At 40.1% G+C, this 27,384-nt stretch overlaps 1 protein-coding gene across 3 annotated transcripts in view; it reads right to left on the reverse strand.

The window, feature by feature from the left end:
- Nucleotides 1-27,384, reverse strand: part of PELI2 (pellino E3 ubiquitin protein ligase family member 2) — a 166,124-nt gene that overhangs the window by 95,832 nt on the left and 42,908 nt on the right. For all 3 annotated transcript variants that reach the window (XM_079126307.1, XM_079126306.1, XM_079126309.1), the window contains one exon: nt 20,211-20,340. In XM_079126307.1, coding sequence (XP_078982433.1) covers nt 20,211-20,340 — 130 coding nt within the window. The remainder of the gene's footprint in view (nt 1-20,210; nt 20,341-27,384) is intronic.

Here is a 27,384-nt window from a genome sequence, read left to right on the forward strand (position 1 = left end):
GTTTTTGTAGAAATTTTGGATGTCATGAAGAAGTATTACCAGTTAATGAGAGAAGGTACAGAAAAAATTAACTTATCTACATGAAAACACACTGGATCTTTACAAAGCTAACTACCTACACAAAATAAATTCCATATGGTTTAAACTCCTACCTACAAAAAGAAAACCTTTAAAACTTATTAAAATACAATACCAGAAACAAAAGAGGTGGCAGTGAGAGAGACAAATTTACCTGACTGCATAAAAATTAAAGACTTCTGATTCCCAGCAACTCAGAGATCAACAAAATCCTCTTCTCCAAACACAACCATCAACTCCAGTAACACCTGCACATTCCCGAGAAGGCAGGGCTGTGAACTGCGACGCACCTTCGGAGAACAAGGCTGCAGTAGTTCATGACACTGGGGATGAACTGAGGTCTTACCGGGCACCCTCACGGAGGTGGCAGGTGCAGGGACACCACGGCCTGTGCGTCTGAGGGAAGCGCCTCTGCCGATGGCAAAGCAGTGGGCCAGCGCCACAAAAGGTGAAGGGTGTGGGGAACGCGACGCAGGGCCGGAGAAGGGTCCAAGCAGGAGGTGGAAGTACAGCAGGCAGGGTCGGAGGCAGCAGTGAAGGCTGTGGCACCTGCTCCAGGAAGCAGTGCTGCGGCGCGACTCACAGCGTTCGCGACCTCTCGCCTCGGAGTCCTTCCGCGAGGAACCCTTCCCCACGGTCCTGGCATGACTCTTCATCAGTCCCCTTCTCATCAAACTCAAATTCCACCCCTTGCTTTTTGCCACTCCTGTAAGAACCCTTCCCTCTCTATCCTGCTTCTTGGACTCACTTTTAACCCTATTTTCTCCTTTCTCTGCAGATACAGCCAAGCAGCAAAATGTGTACATTAGAAAACCCAGACAGACTAGGTGACTTTAGGTCAGTGGACCCTCAAGTGGGCTCCCCATGCCACCTGGCATTCTGTCTCCAGTCTTTCTCCCCTGCTCTACTTCCCACTTATTTCTTCAAACTTCCTTCCCACCACCCATTCTCTCCTATAGTGCTGAGATAAAAAACCACCAGGTGGGCAGTCTCTCATCTTCCAAAACTGCAAGGTCACCTGCTGCTGGACCCTTTCTCTAGTGCCCTTTACCTCTCGTAACTCCCACTCCTTCAGTTACATGTGCTCTGAGACACACCTCTCTTTCACTTTCTTAAGGGCCCGTTCCTTCACTTATCCACCCACCTCGTCATCAATATTCCACTGCACGCAGTCCCCTGTATCCTCAGCATATGAAATGCTCGCCTAACACCCAATGCTGAAAGATAGAGACCCCTGAAGCCTCATCTCCGATCCTTGGCTTTGCTGTTTCCCATGGATGCACTGCCACAAGGTGAGCTCTTCCTTCCTCATCTCCTGTTCACTCCCTCAGACCACGAATGCTTGACTCAGCTTCCAATGCTTCACCAAATCTGCATTAGCCGCCACCACAGCCCCGACACTGCAAGGGGTGGAATTTAACAGTGGCCTCCTTTTACTCCTCATCTCACTGACTGCTCAGCAGCAGTTGATGTCAGCTACTGCCTTCTGCTCTGGCGATCCTCCTCCTTGTCTTCCACAGTGCTTCCATGGCTGGCTGCTGCTTTTCTGGTCACTCCTTTTTAGTTTTTTCCTAAAGGTTGGGTTGCTCAGTCCTAGGTTTTCTGCCTCTCCCCCAACTGCTGAGTTTCAGAATCACATATCCAACTGCATCCTTGACTCTTCCACTCATATCTCATGGGCACCCTAAACTAAACAGGCCCAAACCAAACTCGTAAATTTCTCCCTAAACTGGCTCCTTTTTCTTTCACCATCCATTAATTACAGTTAATTCCTCCTCTGAGAGACTCCTGTTGCTTCCTCCTCAAAAACATGTTGACCTCCCTGTTTCCACTGCTACCACCACTCTGGTCATATTAGTCAGGGCTCTTCAGAGAAATAGACCAACAGGATGCATACAAAGAGATTTATGTTACAGAATTGGCTCACATGATTATGGAGGCTGGTAAGTCAAGATCTGCAGGGTAGGGAGGCAGGCAGGATGGAGACCCAGGAAAGAGCCAGTGGGCAGTTTGAGTGTGAAGGTTGTTTGCTTCAGATTCCCTGTTGCTCAAGGGAGTTCTATTCAGGCCTTCACCTGATTGAATGAGACCTGGTCAGCTTGTGAGGGGCAATTTGTTTTAAAGTCCAGAGATCTAAATGCTACAAAAACACCTTCACAGGAACATTCAGAATAAATGTCAACCACATACCTGGGCACCAAGTCCTGGACAAATTAACACATAAAATTAACCATCCTACTACTCTTATAAGTCACCTTATCTAGTCTAACCCCTGCAAGAGTCTTACTGGTCTCAGTTTCTGTCCCTACTCTCCATATGAAAGCCAGAATATCTTCGTCACACATCTCCCTGTAGCTGCCAACAGCTTCCAGTTGCACCTACATTAAGACCAAGGCCCCTTACCAAGACTTGAAGGGTTGTTACGTCTGGATCCTCACCTCATCCCAGGCTCCAACTCCTCAGCCCTCAGGTCAGTCTCATGGTCTTGGAATATGCTGCCAGCTACACTTTTGCCCCTTTCTCTTTGCAAGACAAAATTGTGTGCACCCCTTCGTAACTCAGCATAATTTGTGTCCTTGGACCTCACAGTATTATCCACTACTTGTTTCCCTGACAGTGCCAGGAAATTGTACTTAATTATTTCTGTCCTCTACTGCTTCCCTGGTTAAGGGGAGTAAACACTTCCCCCACCAGAGTCACCTACCCCCAGCAATCACAAGTTGACATTTTGGAATCTAACAAAGGCCCTGCTCCTCCAACTGTGAATAAAGGGTGGAGATGGTGGCCTCCTGTGAGGAGTGCCACCCTGATTTGGCCTGACAGTCACATGTGCCAGCTGTAGCTTGCAGAGACACATGGCCCATGAGAACAGGGTTCCCAGCTGCCTGCTGGACAGATCAGGCTTTCTGACATCTGAACCACATTTGACAAACCAAAAGGTCTCCACAGAACTGCCCCAAACCTAAGATGCCATTTAGCATAAATGAAACAACAAAGAAAAAATTATTGGTAGAAAAATGCAGAGCCCTGCTCTATTTCAACAAATCATTAGTCATGCATACTTTTAAAAAATTTTGTTATTTTTTTCATTGTACACAAATGGAGTACAACTTTTTATTTCTCTAGTTGTACATGATGTAGAGTCACACCATTTGTGTAATCATACATACATACTTTATAAAGGAATCATTTTTACACATATGTATACTACGAGTGTAAAAAATCCTCAAGGGCAGTGTGCATTGTCTCTTTTGCACTATTATAACTAGACTAAAATAGTTAAAAGCAAATATTTGGTAGACAGACACCTTTACAAATCCTTTTACTAGGAACTGTAGGAAATATGAAAAAAGGAAACAAATATTATTCCTCAAACTTTATTCTTAATTGAATAAATTAAGCTTAATTTAAAATGGAGTACTGTTTTAGTCAGCTTTATCACTGCTGTGACTAAAAAAAACCTAAAAGAACAATTTTAGGGGATGACAAGTTTTGGGGCTCAGGTTTCAGAGATCTCAGGCTCTATTCCTTGCTGCTCAAGGTGAAGCAGAACATCAAGGTGGACAAGTATGGCAGAAGGAAGCAGTTCCCATGCTGATCACCAAGCAGAGAAAAATATTCCACTCACCAGATACAAAATATACAGCCCGAAGGGGAAAAAAAAGAAACAACAAAGACAGGAAAGTTTCTTCTGACAGGAAGTATGGGTAATTTTAATATGGGAGGTGGTGGCATTTGGAGGACAGCTAACCCCACCTGCTTCATTAGCACCAATTTTGGTGAGTGAAAACACCTCGGCCTCTAAGGCCTTTAGCTGGAGGCTAATCAGCCTTTCACACAGCAAGTCTGTTCTATGGCTGCTACAATCCCAGCTAGCTTCAGAACTGCTGTGGTGAACAGCTGCTGGGAAAATGCACTGGCCTCACACACGTTGTGAAGGCAAAGGGATAATGGTAGATAAGAGAAATGGGGAAGGGGACACACCTCTTCCCATGGACTTCCAGTGTTTGTCTCTCCATGTTCATATCCCTACCAGAAAGGAGGAAACAGAAAACTGGAAAGAAGCAAACATAAAGATACAACATTACAAGCAAACAGTGCAAAGACTGAGTCCTGTGAATTAGGGTAGAGGGCTCCTCTTACAAGGGTGGTTATAAGGAACACCAAAGACAGACTGTTCATTTTCTAGACTTATCTACCTCTGGCTGGCATGCATCCTTCCATCTACAGAAGCCTAAAAACATTTTGCCAAAAGCTGCAGAAAGATGTGTCAAGGAAAAGCATTAAATTAATGAGCATCCAGTTTACAGTTTTAGATTGAATTCCGTCAGTGGAAAGTGAATTCTGCTGCATTCATTAGGGTCATCGCTGCACAGTGAGGGATGGGGTATTTTAATTCCACACAGCTGGCTCTTGAATTCTAATAACAGGGACAACACTTGGTCCTTATTTTCACCTCCATAAAGTGTAGATCTTAAATGTATAATAAGCTCTAACAATTCCCCATGGACTGACTTCTAAAGCAGGAAGAAGGCACACTGGTGGAAAACGGAGGTCAGAAAGGTATGGGGCCACTCAGGGAAAGACTGTGTGCCGCTCCCTGGACTTGGGGCCCTGCCTTGCACACACTGGAGAATTAGTCAAGGTTTTCAGCCAGGCAAGACACACAAGAGTGTGAAGGGAAGAGTCCCAAGTCATCTTGGAAGCACATTTAGCACTTGACACACCCCTGAAAGGCAGGAATAAACTATGGCCAGGGGCGAAGGGAAAACTGTTAAGGTCTCATTCAACCATTCATCCTTCAACCACCACAAATGTTGACACCTGGAACTGTGATGGGGTAGAAGCAGATGGCACAGGGTCTGGGGACTCCTTGATGGGGTGGGTCCTAGGGGCCAAGGGAAGGAAAACTCTAAGTATGCTATCAAGGACAGCAGAGCTGGAGGGCAGAGCAGGCCTAGGACCAGAGGCTGAGGTCAGGGACAGGTACTTGCCCTAGCAGGATGAGGGGCAGAGACGCACGGAAAACACTGCTCCTCCAGTGGGAAGTAAACTGTATGCTCAAGGTCAGTGCCTCACATTCGGCTTAGGGCCCCATATGGGTACACAAAGCTTAAAAACCATCACTACGTTAAAAACAAAAAGGTGGTAAAAAGACTTTTATCAACTTATCAAACCAAGTGAAGCCCTCAGACATAAAAAAATAAAATAAAATAACAGAAGTAAGAGCCTGAGGCTCAAGCCAGAGAAGCAACCCTAAAAAGTGTCTATGAAATTCTAGGCATCAGTTTTCACACTAGGAAAGGTAGGCAGGAGAACTAGAATATTCCTTAGGTAACACGTTAAAAAAGGATTCTGAACCCCAGGAGCAAATTATATACGGTCTGTCCTCCATATCTATGAATTCAACCAACCACCAATGGAAAACATTTGGAAAAAAATTTTTTTCAGAAGTTTCCAAAAAGCAAACCTTGAATTTTCCAGATGTCAAGCACTACCTTGAATCCCACAAAGGATGTGTAGATATGTCCCAATGTAGTCTACAGTACAGAACTACTTACACTGCTTTCACATTGCATTAGGTCTAGATTAGAACTGATCTAGAGATGATCTGAAGTACATGGAAGGATGTGTGTAGATTCTATGCAATTATTATTCTATGCAAGTACATGAGAGACTTGGGCATCCTAGATTTTGGTTATCTGTGGGGGTGTGGGGGGGTCCTAGACCAAATTCCCCATGAATTGCAAGGGATAACTGCACTCCTTTATTTTGATTTTAAAAGTTAAGTGAGTGAGCTAAAAGTTACTTTTAAAAGCTCACTGAAAATTCTAATTACTTAACAACAAAAAAAAGAAGATTGATAAAATTTTAAAAGAATACATGTTGTTAACCTATTTGGGATGAACTGTGGATTTTTTTGAACCTTCAAACTAGAGAGTATAACTCAGTTGCATGTATCATCAGAGATGTTTTGCTAATTTAAACTATTTGAAGTCGTCTTTGGTTTGTATGACTATATTTATTTGCAGTTTCTCCTCTTCCTTTTCCATCCTCAAACTTTAGGGAAACTTTCTTCCCTCCACATGATCTTTGCTGCTCTTTCTGAGTCCCTCCTCCACCCAACCCTCCTTTATTCACTCTATGAAATTAGCAATCACTGCCACAACCAAGGCTTTGGCAAAATGAATTCATCCTTGTCAAATCAGATAATGGATTGAATTCAGGGAGGAGGCAGCTTCACTGATGGAGCAATAGAAAAAAATCAGCATTCCTTCCAGTTCCTTTTCCCACCCGCAGGCTTCTCACTACCCTGTCCTGGGCTGGGGACACAGGTCTTGAAATGTGCTGCCAACCCTGGGAAGACAGAGGCTCAGAGAACTGAGACCAGTGCTTCTTAATTCAGGCCAAAGACAGATTAACCCCATATGGAAGTCAATTGTAAAGAATCTCCCTCTATCTCCACAAAGCCTGATTTAAAGCAATGGTTTCTGCTAAGCAGCGCGAAATTACTCAGAGAAAAGGCCTTGTCGGATGAGCCTGATATCCATTCACTTTGCCACACTGCCCACCAAAGGATTGGTGATACAGCTTTTTAAAATAAAGATGAATTTGCTAAGAAGTTTTCTTGCTTACGATTTCCCCTCAAGTTTCCACTCTGTGACATGGTGAAAACGTAAGAAGGAAAGGTCTAATTATGATAATTGATATCTTATAAGTAGTAATAATAGTCATGGTTAACATTTACTGAGCACTGACAATGAACTTCACATGTACTAAACCAGCTATTCCAACCTAACAGTTCAGTGATATTATTTTCCCCAGCTTGAGAGATGAGAAAACTGAGGGTCAGTGTGGTTGTCACTTGGCCAAAGAAGAACTGGGATTTCAAAACAGGGACTCTGACTCTGGGGCTCAATTATTAACCAGATTTCATACTTAACCAGAGTTTAAGAATCTAAGTCATTATTACTTAATAGGGGTGATTTTGTCCCCACCCCCAGGGGACATTCAGTAAAGTCTGGAGACATTTTTGGCAGTCACAATGAGGAACAGGAAGTACAACTGGTATCTAGTGGGTAGAGGCCAAAGATAATGTTGACCATGCACAGCACTGCTGCTTACAACAAAGAGGTAACCAGCCCAAACTGTCAGCGATTGCCAAGGCTGAGAAATGCTCAACCTTCAATTAGAAATAATATTCCTAAACTTTCCCCAAGTCCTCCTTACCACTGTTCAGTATGATTCCGTTTAGGGAACAGTACAGAACAAGGAATACACACTAGAAATGCGTCAGTGTAATGAAAGACTAAGTGGAAGAAAGGTCAATAAATCACTGCTGAAAGTTTTTATTCGTTTTTGAAAAACAAAAGTACTATCAAACATCAATAAAACCAAAAAAAGGTAATAACTAGCATCAAACCTAAGAAACTAGTTCTGGATCATGGTTCTCAAAATTGCAGTTTGGGTTGGCAAGCTGTTAAGATGATGGTAAGGTAGTACCTCAGAAGAATTTCATAGTGACCCTGTCCAATCTCACAGCTCAGAAAGCAGGCAAGGCCCTGCCCTTGCAGAGAGCTAATCTGGCAGGCACAGTCACAGCAGAGTTATGGCCTTTGTTGTCCAGACCCTCTGACCCCTCCTCCTGTGACTCATTACTGCTACCAACCTCCCACACTTCACTTTCTCTTCCCATATGAGGACTTCATCTGAATGTCAGGCAGTGATTATTTTCACAAAGAAAAGGAAAATATTTCAAGTAATTCAATTGTCTGGAATGCTAGAAACATGTGTTTACTGAGAAAAGCTTTCTTCTGACTCTGGCCCTAACTTATTAAACTCTTTTGCACTTCAAAAAATCATGTAAATTGAGGGAAAAGCAAGAGATTCTAAATCATATATGGCCAGTGTTCATTCCATCAGTTATGTGAAATTTCCTTTGAGGAGGCTGCCTATAAGAGTAGGTCCTACTGTCAAGGATCTTATAATCTACTGGGAACAGAGATTTGCCAAGCCCCATGCAAGGAAGGGGAACTAGACCCTAGAAGATAGTGATTCACAGTGGAGGTGGCCTCTGGCCACTGGCACTCACCTTTTAGGATAAAGTTTCAAAGACTTTTTTTTTTTTTTTTTTTTGGTGTGCAATTAAGGGAGCAAATATTAAGGACTTGCTTATATTTAAATATTGAAAATGAGCTACACAGCCCATGAGAATGAGCATTTATGCACTTAGGGAATAGTCTGAAATCTTCTCAATGCATTGATTATGATATGTTGGTATTCAGTACAGTGGCTTTCAAAAGATCATATGATTCCACTGTATCTTTAGAATATCCTTGCACAGTAACTAAAAGAACATTTCTGATTCCCCAGAGCCTATTCAGACAGGAGCTGTGTATACTATCTATCCTGCCTAATTCTCATGAGCAATTTTGAAAAGGCTACTGCACTCAGAGGCTTGTCCAGGGCTCATGCTAGGAAAAAGCAGAGCCACGATTCCAATCAGGTTCATCTGACATCAAAGTCTATGTCATTCCTGCCTCCCATATCAGGCTACCTCCTTATCTCACAAATGTGAAAATCAAGGAAAATTTGATACGCAGGTTCCCTCTCCAACATCTATTATTGTATTAGGTGTGTGTTTTTTCAGAAAAGAAAAAAAAAAAAAAAAAAACATAAAAACCAAAGGTTAGCATAAAATTCTAGTTCTTCCCCAAATATTTAGTTCTGTAAAATTACTGTTCTAGTAAGCTAACCGATTTTCTAAGTGAGGATATATTCTTCACCTGCACAATAAATAGCTAGATTTTAAACTGCCACAAGTTATAAATGTGAATTTTGGTAGCCAGTATTGAATTCCATTTATTTTGACTTCACATCTAAAGTAAAATAGCTAACTTTTGAAAATATATTTCATAATTTACAAAAACTTAATTGAGGTTTTAGTGCTATCAAAACTTTAAAGCACATTAGGTATTAGAATGAGTATCCACATAGTAGAATATTAAATAGCAATGAACAAACTATTTTTACATCCAAGATGGGTATTTCACTCACAAGTATGATGCTACATGAAAGAAGTCAGAAACAGAATAGTATTACTATGGGTCTCATTTATACAAAGCAAAAAAAAAAAAAAAAATCTATGGTGTTAGAATGATGGATATCTGGTTACTACTTGGGGTGGGGCAGCAACCAGGAGTGGCAGTAAGGGTCTGCTGGGATGCTGATTTTGCTCTGCTTCTTTTTTTTTTTTTTTTTAATAAATAAATTTTTTGTAGTTGTAGATGGACAGCATGCCTTTGTTTTATTTGTTTATTTTTATGTGGTGCTAAGGATTGAACTCAGTGCCTCGCAGGAGCTAGGCAAGTGCTCTGCTGCTGAGCTACAGCCCCAGCTCCACCGCTCTGCTTCTTGATCAGGTACTGTGTATATGTGCACGTTCACTTTATGAAGATTCATCAAACTTCACACTTTAGAACTTGTATTTTTAAAAAAGTTCTTAAAACAAAAAATGTTAATGCTGTGTATGTAGCTCAACATAGCATATGAGAGGCCCTGGGTTTGATCTCCAGCACCATCCAATAAATAAATAATAAGAAAAAAATTAAAAAACTAAATAAGACCTGTATGCTAGGAGTAAGTTCTATCTAGCTTATGAGACTTAAATATCAATGCTATTTATTCATTTGTTTGTTTTATCTTTTTGTTGGTATATTTTTTCTCAGTGCAATATAGTTGTACATAATGATGGGATTTGTTGTTACATATTTGCACAGCACACAATTTAAATATAATTTGGCCAATATCACTGCCCAGTACTTTCTCCCTCCCCCCTCATCTTCCACCCCGTGGTCCTTTGCCTCCACACCACTGATCTCCCTTTAATTTTCATGAGACCTCCACACATAACTTTCTTTTCTGTTTTGCTCTCAGCTTCCATGTATGAGAGAAGACATACTACCCTTGACTTTGAGTTTGGCTTATTTCGCTAGACACAATGTTCTCAAGTTCCATACATTTTCCTGCAAATGACACATTTTCATTCTTCTTCATGGCTCATGTTTATATACCACATGGGGGTCACATGGTGGTTCCATGCCTAGTCCTTTGAGGAACCTCCACACTGATTCCCATAGTGGCTGTAGTAATTTACAATCCCACCAAGTTTAAAGGTGTTTCTTTTTCTCCACATCCTCTCTAGCATTTATTAACATTTGTATTCTTGATGGCTGCCATTCTGATTGGAGGAAAATGAAATCTCAGTGTAGTTTTGATTTGTATTTCTCTAATCACTAAATGATGTTGAACATTTTTCATATTATTTGTTGACCATCTGTATTTTCTTCTTTTGAGAAGTATCTGTTTAATTCATTTGCCCATTAATTAATTGGGTTATTTGCTTTTCTTAGTGTTAAGAGTTCTTTATGTATTCTGGTTATTAATTCCCTGTCATAAAAGTAGCTAGCAAAGATTTTCTCTCATTCTGTAGGTTCTCTCTTCATATTCTTGTTTCCTTTGCTGTGCAAAAACATTTTAATTTGGTAGTATCAATGCTATTTAGAAGTTTTAAAATATGATACTAGATTGCAGAGGAAAATAACAAAAATGATTTTTTTTAAATGCTGGGGGAAAGACTGCTGATATTCATGTTAACAATTTCAAAGAGGCACTACAAAACAACTTAGAAAAAAAATTTTAAGTATATCTATTTGTGTGAAACAAAGGCTTAACTCTACATTGAAAAAAAAAAATACAGAACTACTTCTCTGTTCAAAACACAAGAAATGAAACAAACGCTGGAAAGTTAAAGAATGTATGAGGAACTAAACCAATTTAGCCAGATGCATTTTCACATAAGAATGCCTTATCAAAAATGTTCTAAATGTAAGTACATTCTCCAGTGAGGAAATACTCTGATTTTCAAAGTCAGTGGGCTCAATAATTCCAAAACTGTTCATTATTAAAGCTTCATTGCTGTGATTTAAAGAAAATGATAAATTTAACTTGTGAAATTTACAAAGCAAGCCTATATTCAAATCATGAAGATGCAATTTTAATTTTTAATCTATTAGTGTACTTTAGCTAGAAGGATTTTTTAATAAAATTGACAGCCATTAAGTATATTTCATTGTATCCTGTGCCTATTCATAATTTCTTATAACAGATCATTAATACTTTCCTAAGAAACCATCACTAACAACATTACCTAACATGAATCGATTGCTACCATGTAATAGACATAGACATGTTCCAAGAGTTTCTCTCAAGCCATACCTGGAGGCAGACTCTATTAAGACTAGGAACACCTACTGTACAGCAAATTCCCAAGTCAGGTCAACCAACTGTGCCAGGCAGCCGAAGTGCAGAAATGCAAGATTGCTGCCTTCAAGGAGCTTGCTATCCAGGATGACAAGAGAAGTCAGGTAATATCTCTAACGCAGCATCAGAGCAATGGAGAGGATACCCAAACTGCTCTAGGACTTCAAAAAAGAAGACACACACACTCAGCCCCAGGATGGGAATGAAAGAAGTCTTTCTGGAAGGAAAGGATAAGTGGGCTGTGTTTTAAAGGGTGGTGGCAGTGTAGGTTACTATATGAGGCTGGAGCACATCCTAAGCAATGAGAACATCACCAGCAAAGGTATGCAGGTAAGGGAAAACATGGCCACCTAGGGAACACAGCAGAAGATCAGGGAAGTCTGCAGGGACTATGTGGCAGCAGAGTAAACAAAGAGAGAAGCACAAATGGGCTGCCCATCTGAGAGCACCTGAACCAGTTTACCAAGTCCTCCATTAACTCTGAGTTGGACAAAATAAAAAATTCCCAAAGACATTCATTCACACTCCTCTGGAACACAGGTTTGATCGATCAAGAGTAGGCACCCCTATGAATCAGTCATCCACAACTAGTACTTCAAGAGGCTCAGAGTACATTCTTGAAAAAGATAAGACCACCATACACTTTAATGTAAAAAGTGTAACAAAACAGAGGACTAGCCATTCCAAGTCAGCTGATGAGGTATCAGCTGATGATACCTCTGTGACCCTTTGTGACTTCTTTTCCACTGTACAGAATTTTATTTCACTGCACCTTCTACTACATGCTATCATAACCACCACTATAAACAAACTAAACACCTTCCTTTCTTTTATAGAAAAGGCTCTCTGAAGAGCACCTGATTTCAGAAATAGCACTACTATCCCATAAGCCTACAAAGCAACTTTGATTTTTATTGGCAAGTGCCATATTAACTAACTTTATCATTACATTAGTCCTAGTTTATGAAGTTCCCAAGTTACAATCCTGGGAAGTGGGAGAAAGGGAAAGAGGAACAGAACCAGCTTGAGTTGCACCCTTCAGAGCATTTCCACCTCCTACCTGCAGCCATGACCAACATTTCTGGGTCCTGGGCAACACAGCTAGCTTAGTGACCTAAGATAACCTACTGAACTCTTCTAGGCTTTTTTAAGTTCCTCATTGGTAAAAAAAGAAGTTGGTCTGATTAAAAGCTCCTTCCAATTTTAATGTTGTTTTGAAAAGGAGGGTTACAGCAAAAGACCCTACACACACACACACACACAAAGTGCAAGTGCCCGAATCAGAGACATAATTAAAATAAGTATGAATAAAAGCATAATTATAAATATAAGTACAGGTATTCTCCCACAGTGACATGTTAAAAGCAAGTCATTAAGAAAACTGCTTTAAGGACAACACAAATTACATAATTTTTCCAAATACTACATGCATCAAGGCAAAATCATAATTATTATATTATCGGTAATGCAGATAATTGCACCGATAATTAATTTGCTGAGTGCTAGAATCAAGCTTTCCTGCTTGAGGTTTTCATATTCACTATTTCTGTTACCACCTATGCCACGAAAATCAATTTCAATCTATGATGCTTTGAAAACATCAACTGGCCGAGTTCTAAGAATCAATAAATTAAAAGTATGTTATTAAAATAAATCGTATTCTTCATAAATATCACCAAATAAGCAGATATTCATGTAATTTACTGGGTAACTTGATAGACTTTCTCTTAGAATTACTATTTTGTTTTATTTTAAATTTGTTTTTCTCTAATATCCTGATTCTTTACCATGGTTTCCTGTATTTTTTTATTGGTTCTTTTTAAATATGCATGACAGTAGACTCCATTTTGACATAATTATATAAGCTAAGCAAAGGTCAAAGTTTTCACGGATACATGGAAACTAACCCACAATCAGAGGCAGTGGGGAGAGAACAGAAGTTCTGTTTCTGGCTTTATATGTCCTACCACCAATTATTTGTCAACTAATCTGTCCATGTTAATAACTGGAATTTTTCATTCTCTTAAAACCAAGGAAAATCTTGACACTGGTTAGAATACCATGCAATAAAGCCTCTAAAATGTTTAATTGCCCAACTGTTATCTCACATATTAAAGTCTATACAGTTTCCAAACTGAGTTTACATGTAGTACCACAAAGTTCAAATACTTCATTATTGCAATTCCAAATTTTTAGAAATGATACTTAATTCTCTAGTAATTTTTGGATGTATAGTAACAAAAATTTTCAAGAAAAATGGTAGTGGTTTACTTGGTTTAACTTTCAATCATCCAGAGACAACAAAATAACAAATGAGATAGTAACAAACAAAAACATTCAGAAGTTTTCCTAGAACTTCAGTTCAAAGGATTCTTCTTCCCAGCACTATACTTGTACCATCTGTACAAAATTCATAAGGTTTTCATGTAAATATTTCTCACTGAAACAATTTCTCTTGAGTATGATGATAAAGTTTAATATATTTCAGATGTTGTTCCTTCTAGTTCCATGGAATCAACAAAAACCATCAAACTATCTTCAAAGTCTTAAATATTGCATTTTAAGTAAATTATTCAAATATGTCTATGTGAAATGTTTGGAGCTTTGTCAATGGTGACTAAATTTTACTGCCCTGATATATAAGTCTTCCAGAAAGTGTGTTTTTCATCTCAATAGATATATGTTTTGCTATAATCAGGATCATAAATCTAAACTGGCATGATACATTCCTATAAAAATAAAGTTCTAATGTATACTCTATGTCCGAAAATTATTTTTAACTTACAGCATATTATATTGGTACTTCCTGAATGTTTTTGCCTTTGCTTTATCAATATTCATTGCTTAAAAGTTTTTGAAAGTTGTTATTTCAATATTTTAGAAACTAATTCATGTTTATATTTTTTATTGAAATAACCTATTTCTCATTCTGGAAATAAAATGATTTGTTTTTAGGTTTGTATTCTAAATGGAACCAAAAGATATTATGGGCTGAAATTACTATTATTAAATTACTATTAATAGTAATTAAATTAATTACTATTATTTCTTTTTTTCCTTCTCTTATTTTTTACTATTTTTTCTCCTCTCACAGATTCAGAATATTCATGATATCTAAAAGGATAAACCTTATCCAAATGTTGCCCCTTTTTTAATAAAATATTTTATCAAATTAATTTTTAAAGTATAATTTACTTCATCAAATTATTTACTGAACTTAAAAATATCAAACAACATAATTACTTACCCAAGAATTACAATACAATAATTACGAAAGAGACCAAAATAATAACTACTTAAAACCTTTAAAGAATTTTTAATTCTTTAAAAGCAGTGGTAATTAGAAAGTCTGAGAATATTGATAAACTGATGATTCCCCTTAAAGCATAGACGGAGCCTCGTTTGAATGTGCAGTGGAGATATGCTACCTACTGCACCAAGATACAGGCTGCAGGGACAATGAAGGCTTCAAAAGTGGACCTCACTACATCCTGCAAAATTAGCTTGGGGTAATGAGTTCACAATGAAAATTGTATTAGTTTTACCACTTCCCAAGATTACTATTATTACTATTCATTGACTGATACAGATGAATTTCAATATTTTACTAAGCAAAAGAGACATACTAGCTCAAATAGGCTGCTATGGTATGGATGTGGTTCGTCCCCAAAGGTTCATGTACTGAATGTTTGGTGCCCATTCTGGCAATATTGAGAGGTAGTGGATCTCTAAGAGGTGGGACCTAGCAGGTTATTAGGAGATCATAGGGGTACCACCCTGGGAGGAGGTTAATGCTGTTTCACAGAGCAGATGAGGTCTTGAAGAAATGGGTTAGTGACCATGGGAGGTGGCTGTTAAAAAAGAACGAGTCTTGTCCTTCTCTACTTCCCTGCTTGTATCTGTATCCCTTCTACACGTGGCTGGTTCCCTTTTTGTTTCTCTGCCATTATGTGATACAACCAGGATGCAGGTACCATATTGTGTGAACCTTCCAGCCACCAGAATAGAGAGCCAAATAAATTTCTTTACTTTATAAAGTCCCAGGTACTTTATAAAGTACTTTCTTGTAGCAACACAAAGAGGAATAAGACATAGGCTTCTGCCTGGTCATGTCAATATTAAGGAGCACTAATCTTTCTCTAACCTATCACTTAAAGATCACTGATATTTTCCATGCTGAAATATGCTAACTGGAATAAAGTTATTTTCAATTACTTTTTGAAGGCAAAAATACCCCCTCCAAAAAAAGGATATTTCATTAAAGCATCACCTAGGAAGGGAAAATCATGATAAAAAGTTTTCCAAAAAAAAAAAGGTGAATGTTCTCTTTGATATGCAGATGCTAACAGGCAATGGGGGAGGGGAATAAAAGTGCAGTGGATTAGGGGAAGGAAGGGAAGGAAGGGGGGACAGGAGTGGGAAAGACAGTGGAATGAACCAGACATAACTTTCCTACGCTCATATATGATTACACCACCAGGGAAACTTCACATCACGTACAACCACAAGACTGGGGTCCTAATTAAATTAAGTCACACTCCATGTACATAGAAGATGTCAAAACACACTCTACTGTCATGTATTTCTAAAAAGCACAAAAACAAAACACACACACAAAAAAGAGTCTTCCATGGCTAAATTTAAACCACGCACTAGCAAAATATCCCTCCATCAGACACTGTTAGCACCATCACACTGTCACACTATTTACTAGTGATAACAGCAAAATAGTTGCCCCACATAATAAAAAGTAAATGAGCATATATAAATGGACTGAGATTCTGTCACAGCATGTCATTCCCCCTGCTTAACACTCTTCAATGTTTCCCTTTGAGAAAAAACTCAAATCTTCTACAGCCAGGTCCACAAATGCCTGAATCGCTCTGCTGTCCTGATCGATCCCTCTTTCCTCCAGCTCACAGGCCCCTTGTTCAGACATCCTTCCCTGTCTACCCAGCCTCCACCCTAAGCCCCCTTTCCTCACAGTACTTTTCACAATGTGCAGTTTCATACGTATTCACATGATTCTTCATTGTTTGCCTACTCATTGGACGATTAGCTCCATGCTGATGTGTTTGTTCACTGCAGTCTATCCAATACTTGGCATAATGCCTGGCCATAGAAGGTGCTGGATAAATATTTGTTGAGTAAATGAGTGGGTGAATAAATTACTAAAGGCCTTGTGCATATGTAACAGAACAGCCAGAAGTAAAAGAGGACTTTTGATTTTTTTAAATGCATTATATAATCAGAAAAATACCTGTATTATTCCAAGAGCAAATATGTGCACAAATAAAGACTATACAAACAGAGATTACACAACAGCAGCACATGTTTGCCACCCTAATCTGCTTTCGCTTGGATATTGGCATGCGTAGGAGACTAAGAGGTCCTGTTTCCCAGCTGCTGCTCCAACCAGCAAAGGGGTTTCCATCCTTGTTCTGCTCTGGATTGTTGGGCAAAGAAAGAAACAACACAGCCAAAAGGCACAGTGCTCAAATCCTAACACACCCACCCTTTTAGGTTTCACTTTTACAACCCAAATCAAAGATGCCCCTTTTATTTCCAATACTGAAAAATCAAAAGTTCTAGGACAGGCAAACCACTGTCATTTCAGGTCAAACAGTTTCTGCCAGGTATCACCACGCACAATGGCATTCTCATGGGACATGGTGTAAGCAATAAGCAGGACAAAAAGAACAGTCCAGCAGGGAGGGGAGCCTGGAGCCAGGGACTCAGGGAGAGAGGGTCCCAAAAAGCACCAGAGAAAAAGAATCTGGGGTAAGTTAGCATAATAACTATAGAAGTCAGGCAGACCAATAACCACAGCAATAAGGACAGACTGAAGGATGGAATGCCTAATGAGAGTAGATAGGAAAGTGTGTATGTACAGGTAGAATGAACAGGACATTATGATCACTTCTAAGTGACAACTGGCTGCAAAGTGTACTGTATGAGTGGGAGCAGAAGTGACAGCTTCTGAAATTGAAAGAGTTAAAGTATAATGAACCATAGAAGTTATAGGGGTCCAGGAGAAAGATAAAGAGCTGCCCTAAGGCACTGAAATACAGAGGTGAGCTATAGGTCAGCAAGGTCCGAAAGTCTGGGGAAAAGATAGCTTAGATTAATAATCTCAAGAAGGGAGTAGAATGGAGTAGCAGAACAGAATCATTTCTAGTTCCACTAGAAGAAATGGAAAAGAGAATAATAAGTGCATATTACTTACAGTCAGATTCAGTTAAATGCATAAGGAGCTTTGTTCACATCTGAATGGGGCTACAAAGTGGAAGGGGCCAATAAAGCAAATCCAGCAGCAGGAGTGGCAGGGCCAAGCTGCTGAGAGATGCAAATTTGGGAGGGACCAGAAGAAGTGAAGGATTTGTGGCTGAGGTCAGAAATTCACATAGGGAAGAAGAAAGTAGATTCAGTACCTAGTCTCTGTCCTAACCATTATTTAGTACTTACTAAGTACAAGGACCTCAAGGTAGAGGCACGGAGATGAATGAATGAGGTTAAGACAGCACTGGGTAGTGATCAACTCACAATAAATATGCCTGGTCTGCCATCTCCCTTTACCACAATTGGGTGAGCCAGGTGCAGCCTATCAGATTCTCTCTTGGAAATTTGAGAAGAGGCAGAAGGTGACTGAAGTCAAGTCACTGCATACTGAAAGAATAGCCATGTGAACTTCCACTGACACTCCATTTCTCCTCTTAATGAAACCTGGTTACTCAACTTTTCCTTGATTCTAAGAGTTATTCCTACTCTATCCTATAATAATTTCTCCATTTTTACTTTTTTTTAAGTCCATAATTTCTATTGCTTATAACCAAAATGTAGTATTTGTTTTAACACGGCTTCTGCCTGTAGTCAATTTGCTTATTTCGTAAATGAGTAATCTGATATCCTGAGAATTTATTTTTCCCAGATTACAGCATAAGAAGGGTAAAGACCAAAACCCGATTTGACCTACTCTTAGTACCTTGAGTAAACACAGACTTAAGATAAAAGATGTATAATCTAAGTAACTTCAAGTAAAATCTAGGCATAAGGTAAACTTTGGCTAAAATGGGAGAACTAGGAGGTAGGGAATGATAAAGAAGACCACTGATATCCCTATAGTAGCAATTTTTTATATTTCTTTGCAAAACAATTGTAACAAAGATTTCTCTAACTTTGTAAGGGCCAGTCATTCTATTATAGACCTAAAACTTAAAAAAAAAAAAAAAAAAAAAGCCAACATAACAAGGTACAGATACAGATATGAATGTCAACAAATATGCAAAATTATGACCACATCTGTAGTATCAGAATAAACAGTTATGGCTCTCATCACATGCTTAAAAACATTGTCTTGGTTTTCTTTTACATCAAATATTTTTGTTCTTTACATAAAATGTTTCTCCTAGTTCCTTGACCATCCCAAGATTTTGTTGCTATTTGCCTTCTTTCTTCAGAATCTTTGCAAAGTTGGATTTCCTTTGTTTTCCTTATAAACTGTTCTTTCCTCCCTAAAATGTTTAGTTTATTTCTCTTTCTCTAGTGAAAACTTGCCCACTAAATATTAATCTCTCCTCTGTTTCCTTGGTGCTTTATATTTTCTTATCTAGTCATTCTTTCATTAGTACAAGACACTCTTAACTGGTACATTTAACAAACTCATCCATAGCTTTGCTTCAGGAACACTAAGGGTTTTTTTGTTTTGTTTTGTTTTTAAATAAAAGCACCTATAAAGATGCACTATAATCACTGTATAAACATCAGCCTGCTTCCAAGGAGCCATCCCTTTCTCAATACAGGTTGTCAGTAAGATGGGAATCAATACTTACTTATTCCAGATGGTCCAAACCCATGAAGATAAACATGTACAGCCAGTAGCCCCATATGAAATACTGCAGATATATATAATTATTTTATACAAAAGGAAACTTTTTTATACCTCAAAAAATTTGTCTTATTGAAAGAACAACTTTCACAAGTCTAATATATAAAATGTATCAACCAGAATGAAAACTCCCATTTTCCTTCACTTGTATATCAGGAAGCAAATGAAATAATCCTTTTTTTAATTTAGCATTTTATTCATTTCAAATATGTACAGTGGACTTATATCACTTAGCTCTGTCTTCTTCCTATCTTTCCAATAATCACACAAATTTAATTATATGCACATGGAGAATATGTGAAAACACATAATATATCCAATTAATAGAATGAATCACTAAGTCTTTGCAGTGTATACCAAGATTCAATACAAGAACTCTTTGGTAGGCCGGGGATATAGCTCAGTTGGTAGAGTGCTTGCCTTGTAAGCACAGGCCCTAACTCTTTGGTAAAGAACGTCATGTATCTTTCAGCTACAATTCTTTTTTTTTTCCCCCCTACTTTTTTATCAGCCCATTAGTTGTGCACACTGATAGGATTTGTTGTTACGTATTTGGGCATGCAGTCAGAGGAATTCTAACTTGATAAATGCTAATTACTTTGCATCATAAAGCAGGGGTTCATAATAGGGCAGATTTTACCTAGTAACCCCTCCTCAGAAGACATCCTTCAATGTCAGGGTGTTTTGGTTGTTAACATTTTAGGGAGTGGAGAGAGGAAAGTACCACTGGCATCTAGTAGGATGAGGCCAGGGACGCTGCTAAACATTCCAGAGTGCACAGCACAGCCCCTCACAACAAATACCCCGCCTTAGGTGGCTGAGAAAATGTCCAACAGGAATAGGACTAAAGGAAAGCAAGCAGCTGACAGGGAATGATCCTGAATCACTGTTTGCCAAGGCCCTCCCAAACAGACCAGTCACCTACCTTGGATGCCTGGGGTGTGGATATTACGTGGACCGTGCTAGGTTTAACACCATTAGCCTTCGGCCGCTTATAGAGAGCAAATCTGCTTTTCCTCCTTCCTCTGTCTCCATTAGGTAAAGCACCATTGTACCTAAAAACAGAGATGAGATGGTTCAATTATTTGCAGATTTTTAAAGTTTTAGGCATGAAAGTTAGATGAAATAATGAAAAAGATAGGAGTAAACAACTGCCCACCAAACAACTCACAAAGGAAAGGTTTGCAAAACAGACTTTAGTGGTAATGAAATTCAAATCACTTCCAGAAACTTAATTTAAGAGTGATGTACAAGTAATTATAGGTTTCCTATTCTATGAAGTCACTCTTCAAATCTTTTTTGAAACCCAGTATAAACAAGCAGATTCTGCAGAGGCCATATCAAGAGCTGGCTCAATTCAGCCAGCATCATCTAATGGACCCCAGAGAAACTTAAGAAATATTTTTAAATTAACTAGTTAGAAAACAGTATACTAATTAAACCTCATCCCTCATTCTCAAATCATGTTAATGTTCTCTATAAGATCTTTACTTGTAAGAAGACCAAATTTAGTCACCTGCTTTCTTTAAAGTTCCGAACACATTCACTCTCATTTTTCATTGAATCCTACACTGCTGGTTAGCAAAAAATAACTTGCACAAATTATACATTGAGTTTTATAGCCCATAAACTGTCAAAAACTTACAGTTACAAGGAAAACACACGATGTTCATATGCAGATTTTTTATATTTTGCTAACATGAGAATTTAAAACAAAGGCAAGGTTGTAGTTAGCAGTTAAATTTTTGACTGCATATTCTAACTTTGGATTAACCTATTACTGACTATTCTGACCACTGTCCCATGTGGCCACACTAACATAACTATTCTCTGTCAACACTGGCAGAAGCTCCTTTCAAGAAAAGGGAAAGGAATCATTTAAAATGCACATGGATTAATATGGCTGCTCCAAGGCTCCCTCAGAACACCCAAGTCAGGGGACAGCAGGTCTGGCAGCTTGTTTCTGACCCAAGGGTCCTGTCCAACAGATCCCTGGGCTTTCTCCACTTCTCCAGCTCTACCCAGAAGAGGAGATGGTCACCAGGGTAAGGAAGTGGGGACATGAGGCCCACTGGGAACGGCAGACTTTGGAACAAAGGGACTTGGGGTGTGTGTGTGTTTAACAGCTGAGTCAGTATCTGCAGTCTGACAATGGTTCAACATAATCACCGGAAGTTATTCCCACTGTGTGTGTAATCTGTTTCCATTCCCATCACAAAAGAATGTCAGCTATATAAAAATGTCTCTAGAATGAAGTGATATTTTATTTCAAATCTTATTACTTTCTTTTTCAGGCTACATAGAAAAATGTACATTATTTTCTTAAATTATTTTCTTATTTGTGGTCACTTCTATGGAATATCCATGAGTAAACAACCATCATAAACCCATTTTCTTTTAAGATATCTTCACACCACTTAACTCAAGATGAACATTCTGTGTTAAAGGAAACATATGCGAACCAATTAAAGCCAAGACAGTAAACAATTTAGAGAAACATTTTCACTACTGTGATCTACAATTACTACAAGATCTGGCTAGGTTTCCTGTGCCCCCGGTTTTAACCCAGCCCTTGCTGCATCCTTCTCTCAACCACACTTCTGATTGAGTTCTTCTTAGGCTATTTATTCACAATAGCACACTCCCTTCCCTGGAATCTGTCCCTTAACTCCCAAGGGTGAGCTCTACTACGTTTGGATGAGATGGCCCTGCCAGCATCCTCTCCACCACCATCCTGGAGTTGACTGGAAAGAGGTGGCATAGCGCCCAAGCTGGCCAATGACATTCTCATCCTGGGAAACACAACACTGGGAAGAGAGGCAACTAACCACACCAGCCTCTGTGGGAGGCTGCTTGGCTCTGTAAACATGGGGGCCATGGGCGCGTCACAACCTGCATGTGGCTGAGGAAGCACAGAAAGTGAAGGATGAAGCAGATGGACAAAGAGATAAGCAGCAAAAAGAGATGGAAAGAGGATCCTAAAGGGTTTTCACTGGCCCAGTTGTACTCCAACTCTTGTTCACAAATTTCTTTTCAGTTTCCACTAACTCAGACTGGTTTCTGCTATTTACAACCCCAAAGCCATATCCATCATAAAGGCGGGGGGGGGGGGGGGTGGGGGGGGTGTCCAGAAATGTCAACCTTAATGCATTTTAATTTAAATTCGCCCACAGAGATGCACAGGTATTGCATGTTAAACAAATAAAAAGCCAGTCTACTTATAGTTGACTGCTTATTTACATGTCTAGATAACGTTAGGTGAAAAATTCTATCGGAAATAAAGTACTGGTGGAAAAACCAAAATCAAGATAAGATGAGAAGCTAATTAGGTTAAGCTACAGCACCATTCATTCAATATTTATAGTGCCAAGTACTACAGCTATAATGATGAATATCAGCTTTCTTGCCTTCACAGGGCTCTATGCCTGGGAGAGAAAGGCACAAAAACAAGTGTGATTAAAACACACAAACACACAAACACACACACACACACACACGGAACAAGAGGTACTAGCAGCACAGAGCACACAGGAGAGGCCTTAGGGAAGGCTTCATGGGAAGATGCTGCTTGCACTGTCCTGAATCTAAGTCAGAACACAACAGGAAGTGTGAGACAAGAGCCTCACAAGGCAAGGAGGACGCAGGCAATTCAGTGTCATGAGCTGAAGTTCAGGAGCACAGGAAGCAAGGGGAAAGGATGGGAAAGGCAGGCAGAGGCCAGATCCTAACAGCAGGTTCTCCAGGATAAGGGACTTGGCTTTTTACCCCAAGGGAATGAGGAATCTGGTAAGGTGTAAGCAAATGGATCACATGACTGAATATACTTGAAGATATACCCAGGTTAGAGGCAAGATGATCAGCTGGAAGAACCATCAGAGCCAGAGGGGGCATGTGGCAGTGCAAATGGTGGCCCTCAGAAAGATATGACCATGTTCTGGAACCTGTGAATATGACCTTTTAGAAAGAGTCTTTGTAGATGGAATTAAGGATCTCCAGATGAAATTACCCTGGATTACTGGTAGGCCATAAATCCAAAAGCAAATGCCTTCTAGACACAAAGGGACAAAGAGGCAACCATGTGAAAATGGAGGCAGAGCCTGGAGTCATGCAACCACAAAATCAAGGAGCACCTGAGCCACCAGAGGCTACAGGTAAGGAAGCACTCTCCCTTAGAACCTGCACAGGGAGCACAGCCCTACCATCGCCCTGATTCAGACTCGTGGCCTCAAGAACTGTGAGAGAAAAGTCATTGTTTTTTCTGTTTTTCTTTTTTTTAAATAGTGCACTATAGTTATATATAATGGGGTTCTTCTGACATAGTCATAAATGCATAAAACAGTTTTCTCCATTTCGATCCCCAGTACTTCCTCCCCTCTTCCCTCCTCCTGGTCCCCTCCCTTTACTCTATTGGCCTTCCTCTGTTCTTTTTTATTTTTTTAAATTGGTACATTATAAATATACATAAAATTGGAATGAATTGTGATATATTCAATGCACATAGCATAGTTTGGTCAATTTCTTTAAGCCACCAAATTGTGGTAATTTGTTACAGGAGAAACTATAAGGACCCGACTCAAAGCAATGATGACGGAAATGAGCTGAAGTATTAACAGAAAAGTTTTAGAGTTGTTTTCAATGTGCAGTGAACATCAGAATCACCTGGGAAGCTTTATAAAAGTATGGAGAGTTAAATCCCAGGAGATTCTGATTCAGGAAGGCTGGAATGGGCTCCAGGTCTGCATTTGCAAAGCCCCACAGGTAGTGTTTATGCGCAGCAATGTTTTTGAGAACCCACAAAATCAACAGCACTTGGTGGCGTGTTTGGATGCACAGGGTGAGGGATAGACAAAGGGAAGATCATAGAGGTTTCTGGCCTGGGCAAAGTAATGGAATTATTAGAAACAGGAATTAAAGGACCATTCAGGGGAGACATGCAGGAGGCAACTGCATAGGCAGGACTGGAGTTCTGAACATGCTAAGATCTGGGGGCCTTCATCATGGGGTGTCTGTTAAAATCACAAGAATATATGGACTTCAAGGAAAGGGTACAGAATAAGGAAGCAAGAAGACTGAGACAGTACCTGGGAAATACAACCACTAAAAGAAACAACCCCTTCTTGAACACAGGCAGAAAGACTAGGACCAGAAGAAAGTTATATCACCAAAGACCAGACAGAATGTCAACAATGGTCCATCAGTTCGGCAATCAGCCATGAGAATGAAAATGCACACCCACAATCTGGAACAGTGAGAGTCACTGGTGACGTCACCCATCTTCAAATGAAACAAAGCCAAGCATGCAAATGCTCCAACCCCAGGCTTACCCCCAGCCTCTGGGTTCATTCCCATCTTCCCCGCACAGCCAGGAATCCTGAAAAAGCACTCCTCACCTGCTATCCCACCCTCAGCCCACACCTACTCTTCAACCCACAATCCTCTGGTCTCAGCCACCAAATGTGAAAGTGCATTTGATCATGTGTACCAGCATCCCTCCATCTTTTCCTCCTGAAAGTCTCTTACAGTGGATCTTCTGTCAAGGAACACCATGTGACAATCGAAGAGGGCCACAAATTCCTCGTTACTTCTGCTGATTGATGGAGTCTGATTCCCCTCTTTCTAAATATGGGCTTACCTTTGTGACTTGTGACTTGCTTACCAGCAGGATACAAAAGAAGTGGCAGTCTTAAGTTTTACAGCCAGATGTGGAAAGGCCTTGTGGCTTCTGCCTGGGTCTCTTGGGACCCTAGCTGCCTCAAGAAACTCAACTACCCTGTGAGTGACATGCTAGGAAAGATACACATAGGCACTTCAATTGCAGTCCCAGCTGATCCTGGCCTGCAATGGGTTGAGGCCATTATGGCCTCTGCAGGTGAGTCCACCCTGACTACCACCAAGTGACCTCAGATGACATCACATGGAGCAGAACTGCCGAAATTCCTGAACTAGAATTGCGTAATGCATAAAATGGTGGCTGCTTTAAGCCAGTAAGCGCGGGGGTAGTCGGTTATGCAGTAATAGATCCCTGGAACGACAAGTCCCAATCCTCAGCACAGTTCCACTTGCCCAGCTCCACAGCCTCTGCATTAGCCCCTCATCTGTTTTAAGCCAAGCACTGTCACCTAATCCTGACGACCATCACCAGCTCTTTCCCTCTGTCCTCCCTACCTCCCCACCTGGCCCATCTGCATTCTGACTCCAAGAAAGTAAGGTACCTGGCACAATGCAGGGGGGATGCACAGTAGTCACTGAAAACCTCCAGACCATGTGGTGACAGAAGGACCATCTTCTCTAGAGTATGACTCAAGTGTGAAGCTGAAATTCTGCTTACAAAGGTAAAAAGTTACAGTTCTACAAAAGAAGGTCAGAATGTTCCCTGGCCTGGCAAGCTTTTTAGTCAGTAAGTTTGTGGAAACAAAATGTCCACATGCTGACATACCTAGTGAGCAGCTGCAGAGGGGTGGGGAGAGTGTGGGGGTTGCCTTCAAGCTTCACTTTTAAAAAAAAAAATCTGAAGACCTTTTAAAACACCCATTTGTTTTAGGAAATTTGTGATGAAAACTTAACTCTTCACATGTACAGAACAACAGCTGGTCTTAATAGTAGAGACACTGGGAAGCTGAGAAGGATAATGAAAACACCTCACCAAGTAATATAGAATTATTAACGATTTAGAGTTCACATATTAATGTGAATTCATAACACTTGCTGTGGGCAAGAAATACTGTTTAAGGGGTACTGCTTCTGGTAGACATGTAAAAGATTCAGAATGGCCGAAACACACCCGCACAGCCAGGAAAGGCCAAACAGAACCCAAAGCCACACCCAGTCGGTCAGACACCGAATTTCATGCTCTTTTCCAGAAGACAACACAGACACTGCAATTCTTGGGATACGATGCAAAGAGACAGCCTTGAAAAGATGCCTGCCACCTAAAATGCATTTGGCAGATTTTCCTACAGGGAACAATAGCAAGAGAAGGGATGCCAGGACCCTTGGTCACAATTTGAGACATTCCCTGGGATCTTAACTAGCCCTGTAGAATAGGAGAGCCATGGGCTCCAGCAGTGGCGTCGTCAGCATCCAGTGAGCCTGTTCCAGAAGCAGCCAGGCTTTTCATTACAGACTGAAGGCTCTGTCCTCGCTCAGAAGCAACATCTCTGTCACTTGCACCAGTAAATCACAGGCAACTACTGTAACCAAAGGAGACCATACACTGCAGATGAACAGGATGTGACTCTAGAGACAAGAGATTCAAAGGCAGGGCACAGGGTCTGGTAAACCCCCGTAAGATGGCACCTGTCTTGAGGTCACTCTCATATTTATTACAAATGCAACTGTATGAAAATGCACATAAACCAATAAATGCCTGATACTGGTTTTACATAATTATAGTCCCAATGCCCTCATTATTTAATCTGCCATATACATGGACTTCCCCTGCCCCAATAAACTGCAAAGCCCGAGGACACAACATTTACTTCTCTGTGCCTAAGAAAAGCCTCACAATGAAGTCCCATAAAAGTAGACTTTGATTTCCAGCCAGAGAACTAATTATGGCAGCAACAAAACAGTCTATCCCCTCTGGAGATAACCTGCTGCAGCTTTGTAAACATCAATTCATTCAGAAAATCTTCCTGGCCGTGGCATTACATGGAAGATTCTCAAGTCCCCATTTCTGTCTGGAAACGGTCTTTGCTCCAAGGAGTTTTCTAAGACCCATTGAACATGAAAAAAAAAAAAAAAATACATATGTTCTTTCAAAATGGATCAGGCAAAGTGCATGGGGTGTGTCAGGCTGAGAGTTGGGTGTAAGGGGCTAAGGAGACACAAAGACACCTTGTCTTCTAAGAGATTCAGCCAGGTGGGAAGGCAGACAAGGTGACAGATACAAACCAACACTGGTAAATGCTGATGAAAAGTGGGTTAGAAAACACAATAGGTAAAAATAAAAAAGAAATCAGAATGGCAAGTTTTGTTTTTAGGTTTTATTATTGAAGCCAGATTAAGGACAGGCAGTTAGTATAGAAATAGAGGATCTGGTCAAATCGAGGAAATGAAGCCATGAAGCCATCTGCCTCTGGAAGTTGGAGACTGCCCCT

The sequence above is a fragment of the Sciurus vulgaris genome, assembly GCF_902686455.1.
Source record: "Sciurus vulgaris genome assembly, chromosome: 2".
In the NCBI taxonomy this organism is placed as follows: Eukaryota; Metazoa; Chordata; class Mammalia; order Rodentia; family Sciuridae; genus Sciurus; species Sciurus vulgaris.